The sequence below is a fragment of the Vigna radiata genome, unplaced genomic scaffold (genome assembly GCF_000741045.1).
Source record: "Vigna radiata var. radiata cultivar VC1973A unplaced genomic scaffold, Vradiata_ver6 scaffold_7, whole genome shotgun sequence".
NCBI lineage: Eukaryota > Viridiplantae > Streptophyta > Magnoliopsida > Fabales > Fabaceae > Vigna > Vigna radiata.
In genome coordinates this window covers 2,510,404-2,520,495 of record NW_014543262.1, presented here as the reverse complement: position 1 = coordinate 2,520,495, position 10,092 = coordinate 2,510,404, and the positions used below count along the sequence as shown (strand labels likewise).

Below are 10,092 nucleotides of genomic sequence, written 5' to 3'. Positions count from 1 at the left end.
ATAAAAGAAAAATATGAAAACTTAAAATTTTAAGAGAGCGAGATAATTAAGGAGGAAAAGGATTGTAAAGAAAAAAAAAATCTATAGATAAATTAAGTTAAGAATTTGGAACTTTGGAAAATTAGTGTTTTTTGAAGAAACTAAAAAAAATTATTTAATTTAATTTTATAGTTTATAGAATTTAATTTTGGCATGCAACTATTATTTTTCATCACTTTTAAACTCTCTCCTTTAATACTTATAAATATAGTTTTTTACAATCTAGCTATTTTGTTGAATTAGCGTCTCATTTGGTTAGCGAATTCCTTTTATATGATTTTACAATTTCCAATTTGGAATTTAGCTGTGAAGAAATCACAAAAATTGGAAGAGTAGAAGGAACATAAAACCTAATGTTCCTATTTTTCACATCTATTAGGTTATTAATATAACTCTTTTTGCATTTTCTTTTAGGAGATTCACTTGAATTTTGCTACTAAATTGTCCTCGACATAACATAATCTCCTATGGAGAATATATACAGTTTTGTATCTAACGAAATAAACTTGAAAGCTGCAAAAAAAGTGTACTTGAAAATTATTTTCTAAAACAATTTCTCACTGCTACGCAATTAAACTATCATTCAACATCTAAGCAATTTTAAATACCTGTTTTAAATAAACCAAAACAAGAATACAAACATAACCTAAAGTAATCCTCAAAAGATGTAATTATAAGAGATAAACAAATCTTGAGGAAACTTTAAAACAGCAAAGTACTCAAAATGATATACTTGTCTCTGTCCCATATAATATAAATAGTGAGGAAATTCTACGACAGTGTCAAAAAGTAAATTGTTGACAAACTCATTCCGAAGTAGAAGGCCTTGTGACAAATCCTTTATTGAGATATGAGAAGTAATGAATTGTTAAACCACTCAAATGGTAAAAGCCAATCATCTTAGACATCCAGGATTTCTGTTCCAAGACAAATATGATGGATCTCCAAGAGGTCTGCATATGCAACAACATAGTAATGTCATTGTCTATTTGGCTCAATTGTCAATTTTCCTTAAACAGTCCAACATAAACAATTTTTCAGAAAAACTTTAATCATGTAACAAATAAGAAAAGAAACTATCAGTTTAGTTTTTGAAATACTACCCATCTTCCAAATTCTTAAACAAATGAAACTGTATAAGAAACAAAGCTATACGGTCCTTCTGAAAAATTCTTCAAATTAGTCTATTTAGTAAAATATACTATTAAACATAGTTTCTAAACTTAGACATGAAATTAAAATTTGTTCTTGATCCAATTATTTTGATCTCTAAATTTAAAAAATGAATGAATATAATTTTTCTTATTCAATTGCGTTAAATTTTGTTGATGTATCAAAAATATTTTTGGTTAGCATTTGATTTGTTTATACTGTTTGATATTTTCTAACTTAAATGTCAGTCTAATTAACAAGTTCAAAATATTAATTTTGTTGAATTAGAAAAACTATCTTTATTACTTTTAAAGTTTAGAGACAAAAATATATTAAAGTTTGATAAAGAGACGAATTCTAATTTTACATCTAACTTTTAAAAACTAAAAACATATTTAACTTTAATATAGAATAATAATTACATAATTAGATTAGCTTAAGGACTGTTTGGAAGAGGGAGTGTTACTATTCAGAGCAAATTAATGATTTCTACCCATCATGAATAAACAATCATGGTGTATTTTGTCAATGTTTTTACCCATAAAATTAATAGAACTATGAAGTAAAGGAGAGTAAAATATGTAGTACTTCCTCACCTTGGTTGCATCACATATAGAAGTAGGAAACCCACAGCCAGTAACAGGGAAATCCCACCAATGAGAATATATGCCATCCCCAAGAAGTGGTTTCTTCCACCAACCCAAGCCGTGGTTGAAAGAACTATGCTCTTTCTGGCTCCAAACTCGTATGTATTATAATTGTTCTCTATTACAAGCATTACTTCTGCATTATCGTCTATGTCAGTCTCAATCTTTCCATACAGTTTTCTGAAAGTAGGTAGTGCTGCTGTTCTCATCCAAACAATGAGATCCTCTTGCTCACTCAACTGGTACATGTCTCATGATGACAAAGATTCAATTCTCATAATGTCAAAAGTAGAAAAACTAAGACACTGTTTACTTTTTCTTTTATTTTTTCCCTTTTAATCTACAAATTTACCATCAGTTATCAGTTGGTTTCCTGTTTTTGAATATCTGTTAAGGAAACACCAAAAACATCTTTCTTTTTTTGGTTTTCTTAGTTTTGAATACCAATATTTGAAAACAGGAAACAAGTTGAGAATAAGGCAAGATAAACAAGCCTAATTTTTCCCACAAAAAATGAACATAAATACAAAGATATACTTACAGGTATGCTCTCATTAAGTTTAGCACCCCCTCTCAAACCTCCAGCTTGAAAATTCTTCGGATAAACATCAGACCCGAATTTCCCATCTTGGTCACTCTTCCATGCTATATTCTTTTTGTTAATCACCAATTCCTTATCGTTGCTTGAAAGTTTGTACGTGTCATTAAACATACTCCAAGCAATAAGGCCACAAGGAACAATTGGTTTATGACCCATTTCATTTGGTGTATAATCTTCGGGACTACACGTGCTAACATCATTCTCAGATGCTTTATTCCTTAGTTGTTTGTCATCTCTACTTTTAACGTATCTGAAAATGTCATCCAAAATCCAAGTAAGGAGAACCATTTCAACATTCATCATAAATGAATTGTTTTTCTCTCATATGAATGAGTTTTATACAACAAGAGACTAAAGAAAGCACAAACAAAGGTCAGTGAAAACCAAGAAGTTCTCAAGAGAAATGTGTTTAATCCTGATATGAAGGATGATACAAAATCAGAAGAGAAAATATAAAGCTAAGCCATCTTTTGAGATTAAGTTATTTTGGATCTAAATTTAAGAACACGATTGAAGATGTCTCAGTCTAATGAAGAGGTCATTGTACTAAAATGGGTGCCAAGCCAAATGCATTGATGTAAAGCAATGAAGGGAAAAAGTCACTGGTTCACTGCGCATACCGGCGATGGTTTTGGTAAAAATTATCAAGCTGATAATAGACATAAACAGGGGCCGTCATTTTACTCTTAACCTGCAAAATTTGCAGAAATTTGTTTTACAAAAGTTTCTGCCTAAACTGCATATGATTCAAACAAGGAGAAATGAATTCCTCAAAGAAAAAAGTAGAAATTTATTTTCATCTAAATTGGTGATAAGCAATTGTACTGACTATCAATTTCTTATTGCAAGTTTTGTTTGCCGTATCATCTTTAATGTATGCCACTGCGTCATTTTTGCGATTGGGTGGAAGACATTCTTCATCATATCGGAATGGAACTTCCACCACCTGTATCAAAAGATCTACTTCAACACACATTCAATTTGAGTACCAAAATTCAACTTGATACCATGTAATATACATGGAAACAATCTCTTACACTCTCAGATGCAAACAGTGAAGCAAGACCAACCGGAATGAAGATGAGTCCTATGACCGTAAATATTGAAATGGCCTGGAAAAAAAGAAGTGGACAAATTTTGAGACAAACACGGTTTCATACTATGATTCTGTTGTAAAACTATGGAAGTTATGTAGGAAGTTGTACCCAACTAGGTGTTAGAATTGGCTGCCAGGCATGAAGTTCTTGCTGTGAGAATCTAGAATCTATCACAAATACAAAAATTCATGAACCACATGGCGATATGAATGTTATAGAAAACACAAACTGCAAAACATAAAACAAAAGGGATATCTTATACCATTCAAAAAAGAAAATCAATAGAATTCCATTGAATGTATAATCACCATAATATCATTTGATAGATCTATACAGGGAACACTGATTATATGACAGTACAATCAATCAACAATGATGGTACACAATTTCATGTGGATAATGGGATTCAAACATTTTCCCAAAAGCAAAGTGAACATTTTATCAAACACCCTTTAATCTGTTCAAAGCAAAACTTCCATTTTAAAACCATGCAATGATAAAAAACAATGTAAATACAAGAAAATGCCTCATTGTTAGGGAAGGGCATCTCATAATGAGATTCACCTAAATTCTAAATTCTAAATAAAAAAGTTTTAGGGAAAGAAGAAAAATTTACATTTGGGTTTTCTGGCACCCTTGGATTGTCCATCTGCGACGGCCACCGAAGTGGATGGAGGTTCTGCAGACATAGCCACGAAATTCACCGTGACTAAAACGACACATCAATACAGGAAAATGTGATTGAAAACAACATGCAAAGTGTTGACATCTTTAATATTGATTTCTCTTTCTAGAGCATTTAGAAAATAAAAGAAAAAGAAATTCAGTCTTAATTTTTCCTCCTTTGTCCATAATATTTAGGAAAAATGCTTTTTGTATCTACCTCTATGTTATGGTTGGATTTTTGAGGAAGATGGTGACAACATTTTTAAAAACAAACCACCACTCATTTTGATTATTTATTGTGCACCACTTTTTTTTAATTATTTTATGAAGTAATAATATCATATCACACTCCTATATTCATTTAACACATAATAAAAAGATAAAATGGTCCAAAAAATATAAAGTTTTGTAATTTTTTTTAAAAAAGAAGAGAATAAAATATAAGTAAAGATAGTTTAAAATGAATATAAAAAAATTAGGTGTGTCAAATAATTATCACTTCTTTTATTGTGACACTTTATTCTATAAATTGTGGTACTAAGTACAAGGTTAATTCCTTGTTTTGGTGCAGGGTATATGAGTTGAAATGTGCAACAACTAGTCATCAACGAATGTATGATCTCTCCTAATTGTCAAATTCTAAACACCATTCAACTAAATAGGTACACTTATAACACAGATCTGCTTTTTATGTTTCCCACACTTTGAACATGATTCACTCTCAAACCCATCTTATATTTACTCAACCTTGGGAAAAAAGAATCAATTTAACCCTTACACAGTCTTTCAATAAGGGATTTCCATAATTTCAAAAGATTAAAATACATATCATTTGAATTGTTTGGATAATGCGATAAAAATGTCTTATGTTTTAATTTTTTATTTGAATAAATTAATTATTTTTTAAGATAAAATTTTATTTTTTTTATCATTTATTTTAAAAATATAATTTTAAAATTAAAACTTTAGAAAAATATTAAATTTAAATATTCAATTAATATTTACGAATTTAATTTTTTAATATATGTATAAAGAAAACACGAGTAGTTCTGACATTTTAATATCTTTCATTTTTTAGTAAATTTTAAATTTTATTATTTTAATTATTTGAAATACTTTTAAAAGTTATTGAATTTCAACTTTCTTATCCCAATAGATTTATTTCACTCCAATTTTTTTAAATTCATTAAATAAATTAATTATTGTCTTAAATAACCTCATCCAAACATAAAATTAGATAAAATCTAAAATTCTCTCCAATACTTTTCCACATCCACAAGATTTATAAATACTTAATAAATAAATAATATATATTAGAATCTTGTCTATTTATAATACTTTAATAAATATTTTTCTACTTTTAATATATATATATATATATATATATATATATATAATATATATATAAACACATACTTTTACAATTATATTTCTCTATAAATTAAATAAACACAAATTTTAATAAGAGATTGACAAAAGATAATTTAAATTATGTTTCACGGTTATTTAGTTTTTAATTAAAAATGTTTCTATAAAAGAAAGAAATGACAAAGATTGATTATAAAAAGAGGAGGTGTTTAAGTTGCTTGCTTTATTTTTGCTAATGACGAGAGTTGCATTTTTTTACTTTAGTAGTTTAAAATTACTTTAGGTTGTTTTCAATTTATTTTGATGTAACACAACATTGTTATTGATAATGATGATATATTAGAAGTAGAGGATGATCTCATATCAAATATTCAAACCATATTAGTGACACTTAAGAGGAAACCAATGCAAACACAAACTTTAAAGTATTTAGAGTCTACTATTACTCTTATGTAAAATTTATTACCTAATAATGGAATGAAGGTTGATGGGGTAATATTTTTGTTAAACATTTTAGTCATTCATTTGAGTCATGTAATTCATTTATGAGTCATTTAAGTCATAATATTGTAACATAGGAAAACTCTAGAAAGGAAGGAGTTTAAATAAAATTTTAAATCTTTTCACAAATCAAGTTTAATTTTCTTTGTACGGGTTAAACGAACAACAACAATTGTTAAGAACTTAAGTATATAAAATACCATTTAGGAAAAACTTTTGAAAATCAAAAGTAGTAAAAAAACTTGATTTTATATTGGTTAGATGATCGATCAACAACAATTGTTAAGCACTTAAGTATATAAAACACCATTTAGGAAAAACCTTTGAAAATAAAAAGCAATAAAAAAGTTTATTCTTATATTGGTTCACTCCAAATTGAGTTACGTACCTTTAAGAGGTTCCACTAATCATAAATAAATTATTACAACGAGTTTAACCCTTCTTGGTATACTATTAACACAACTAATTAAGACAAGTATAACCACTTCTAGTATGAACTAGTCTAATTAACTAGATGGTCTAACTCTATTGAGTTAAACTTACAAAGATTTCACTTCACTTCCAAAAGAAAACAACACAGTATTTTACATATTACAAGAATAGAATATATAACTCTTTTAAAGAGGATTTGAAATCAATACAAAGAGATTATGAAAACTTGTAAAGAATTTTTCTTTCTCAAAGAACATGTCTAAGAGATAAAGCTTAAAGAGAGAAGCAATGTGAGCATAAGATATACTAATGATTCTTGTTCTCTTCTCTTTATGCAATCCTCTTTATATAGACTTCTTTGAAAAAGATTTTTTTGTTACTCGAAGCTTTAACTTTCTTTTAGAGGTACAATCTTTATGGTATCGAGTCAGAAACTATATTACATCTTGACAGAACAATTGTATTATATATACAAAAAAGATAGACAAAAGGCATAAAAGAAACATTCCTTGAATATCTTCTTATCTTTAATATTATTATGATCTTGAGCATGCTTTCAAATAAAAAAATAATGATCTTTCATAAAAAATAATCGCTAAAATTAGTCATTATTTGATAATTTTCTTGTAATGTATATCTTTATCGATGTTGACAAGTGAATGAGTGGAGTTCAAAACCACAATGTCATTGTTGTTTTTAACTCATAAAAGTGATATAAAAACCATTAGCTAATTGTTCATACAACACCTAAAACTCCATTTAAAAAGGAAAAGAAGAAGAATTAATGGCATTATACAATATTGGCTGAATTCTTGATTACCACAATATTTGCTTCGAATAAGTTTAGTTCTCAATTGTTTCCTCATTTAGAATTTCATAGTGCATGAAATATTTTTCATTTGTAGAAAATATTCATTAATTCTCATGGTTTGCTTCCTCGTATGGCATTTCTTGCTTTGTTATCACGAATGGAACAACATGAATGAATAATCCTATTCCTCATAGAAGCATATATCTATAAATATAAACCCTAAAAATTACTAACCCTTGGGGTGACGATACTTGACAAGGTTAACAAGGGATAATTCTAGTTCAACACCAACCCAAAAGGAAAACCTTTGAAGCCCTTTTTACCTTAGAAGCTTCTTCTCTTCTTCAAGTTTTATATGTAAAACAATCTATATTAATTGGTTCCTCTTCAACCTAAAACCATCTCACTCACCAAAACTTCTCGAATTCATGGAAATTCCTAAGCATGCACATGCCAATAGGTCTTATGAAGATTTTGATCCTTTGTTTATGTGGCGTAGAGAAGAGGGTCGTGACACCCTTGAACTTCATCTTCCAGGCATGTTCCATTGCATTTCTCCAAATATCAATTTTCCATGTTTTTTAATTGCTTCATCTCTTCATAAAAACCACTTTTGTTGAATCTTCATAAAGTTGTTTTTCAGGTTTCAAGAGAGACCAAATACGAATTCAGATAAACCATGTTGGTTTGCTGGTAATATCTGGGGAGCGTCCTTCGGAAGGAAACAGATGGAGGCGTTTCAAGAAAGAGTTCGAAATCCCATCATACTGCAACGACGATGCAATCCATGGCAATATGATGCAGAGCATTCTTTCAGTGGTGATGCCAAAAAAAAGCTCTCAGATTCTTCAAGAGGAGCAAGAAATGAAGGAAGAGAAAAGGGGAAACAAGAGAAAAGGAGAGAGTGAAATATCAGAAGAAAATGATATGAAAGATGATGCAGAGTACCATTTTGAAGAAGATGATGAGAAGGTTCCGCAGGAAACAACAAGAGATGTTGCCCTAAAGTTCATGCTTGTCATGGTTCTGATATTGGTTGCAGCAAGTTACATATCAGATGTAAGCAAAAGCCTCATGGCTCAAGCTGCTTCGTATTTTCACAACTAGAACCAGGCTGCTTCTGTAAATTTTATTCATGTCAATAAGGAGAAATTTGATATAATAATTTACTTATAATTGTGTTTTTAGGAGTTGCAGTTTGGAATGAGATGGTTTTGATTTTCAAATTAAAGTTTATTTTTCTCTCTTCTAAAATAGAAACAAAAATTGTTCTAGTTTCTAAACAATAAAATAGAGCTCTCAAGATGAGTTACAATCACGGGTCAATTCGGGCTCACCACAGGTTTGGGTCGGGTTGGGTTTGAAAAAATTATATTCTTTTTATGCGGGTCAGATTTCAATTCGGCATGTTTAAACCCGGCTCATGGGGGTTGAACTCGTGGTGGATCGGATTGGCCCATCAACCCACCTAACTAATTTTATTTTATTTAAATTTAATTTTAATTTTATAAAAAAATAATGAAATTTGGGAGTTAAATTTGTTTATATTTAAATTATAGAAAGTTTGTAATTTTTTTATTTAGAAAAAATTGTAATTAAATGAGTCAGTCACTCAACCCGTTTACCCACCAACCCGTGGTGTGTCGGGCCGGGTTCAAATTTTTCTGGTCCGCTAATAAATGAACCAGGTTGGATTAGTTCATTAAGTGACCAACCTGTGATGCACCGGGTCGAGTCAGACTGGTTACCCGTATTAACAGCTCTAACTAAAAGGATTAAAAGTAGTTTAATCTTGAAATACTCATATTTTTCTTTTACTTTTGAGAGATTAACAAAATTCTTTTTAAATTTGAGAATAAAAACTAGAATTACCCAAATGTAACCATAAATTGTAATTTATTTTATGAAAATTTTACTACCATTTGTTGTTAATTTACTTTTCGAATAGATATAGAATGATGCAACTAAGAATAAATATATTTTTATTTTTTGTCTGTATAATCTTACGATGCAAGTTTATTTTATTTTATGATGATAAAAGAAAAAATTCCTTATTGAATGAATATCCGCGGATACTATTAATAATTATAAATAAATTTTATTTAAACGAACTTTATATTTAAATGATCAAGATATAAATGTTAATGAAAGAAATATTAATTATAAAATAATTACTTAAAATTTGATTTTATATATTTTTATTTTTTATTTAGATAATTAAAGTTGTTTTATATAAAAATTAATTTGTTAAAGTTTGTAGGATTAAATATGTTTTTAGTCCCTTAACTTTTAGTGAAAATTGGAATTAGTCCCTCTTTAAAATTTTGGCCTAATTTAGTCCCCCAACTTTAAAAATGTATGAATTTAATCCTTTTAATCAAATTTTGTTAACTTTAGTTGATGTCAGTTAACATTGAAGTAAGAATCTATCAAATGTTATCATGAAATGCGTTCGAAACATCAAATAAATTTAACAAAATTTGGTTAAAAGGATTAAATTCATACATTTCTAAAGTTGGGGGACTAAATTAGGCCAAAGTTTTGAAGAAAGACTAATTCCAATTTTCACTAAAAGTTAAGGGACTAAAAACATATTTAACCCAAATTTATATTTTGACACAGTTCATTTAAATTTGTTTTTAAGAAAGATCAAAATAATTTTTTTTTATTTTATTGAGTAATTTTATTTGAATTTACTTAAAATTTTTTTTATTTGAATTTATATTTTAAATAATTCTAATTAATATATATATATCCATATATATATATAGATATATG

General features: G+C 28.3%; 2 protein-coding genes across 2 annotated transcripts; one reads left to right on the top strand and one right to left on the bottom strand.

Annotated features, from left to right (window-relative positions):
- Window positions 1-686: 686 nt before the first annotated feature.
- LOC106753845 (ALA-interacting subunit 3) lies at window positions 687-4,328 on the bottom strand. Its single transcript, XM_014635713.2, has 8 exons — window positions 4,153-4,328; window positions 3,645-3,703; window positions 3,477-3,551; window positions 3,269-3,385; window positions 3,060-3,130; window positions 2,380-2,689; window positions 1,788-2,077; window positions 687-992 (listed from the first exon to the last, which is right to left on the bottom strand). The coding sequence occupies exons 1-8, from the start codon at window positions 4,223-4,225 to the stop codon at window positions 935-937; spliced, it is 1,053 nt and encodes a 350-aa protein (XP_014491199.1). The 5' UTR covers window positions 4,226-4,328; the 3' UTR covers window positions 687-934.
- Window positions 4,329-7,588: 3,260 nt separating this feature from the next.
- Window positions 7,589-8,497, top strand: LOC106753867 (inactive protein RESTRICTED TEV MOVEMENT 2). Its single transcript, XM_014635733.2, has 2 exons — window positions 7,589-7,851; window positions 7,958-8,497. The coding sequence occupies exons 1-2, from the start codon at window positions 7,743-7,745 to the stop codon at window positions 8,419-8,421; spliced, it is 573 nt and encodes a 190-aa protein (XP_014491219.1). The 5' UTR covers window positions 7,589-7,742; the 3' UTR covers window positions 8,422-8,497.
- The last annotated feature ends 1,595 nt before the right edge of the window (window positions 8,498-10,092 follow it).

Bases quoted from the DNA above. Each gene is read 5' to 3' on its own strand.
- LOC106753845 (XM_014635713.2), bottom strand. From the start codon at position 4,225: ATGTCTGCAGAACCTCCATCCACTTCGGTGGCCGTCGCAGATGGACAA. The intron at 3,552-3,644 runs GTACAACTTCCT...CTTTTTTTCCAG, and splicing joins CAATTCTAACACCTAGTTGG to GCCATTTCAATATTTACGGT. The intron at 3,131-3,268 runs GTCAGTACAATT...CAAATTTTGCAG, and splicing joins CTTGCAATAAGAAATTGATA to GTTAAGAGTAAAATGACGGC.
- LOC106753867 (XM_014635733.2), top strand. From the start codon at position 7,743: ATGGAAATTCCTAAGCATGCACATGCCAATAGGTCTTATGAAGATTTT. The intron at 7,852-7,957 runs GCATGTTCCATT...GTTGTTTTTCAG, and splicing joins CCTTGAACTTCATCTTCCAG to GTTTCAAGAGAGACCAAATA.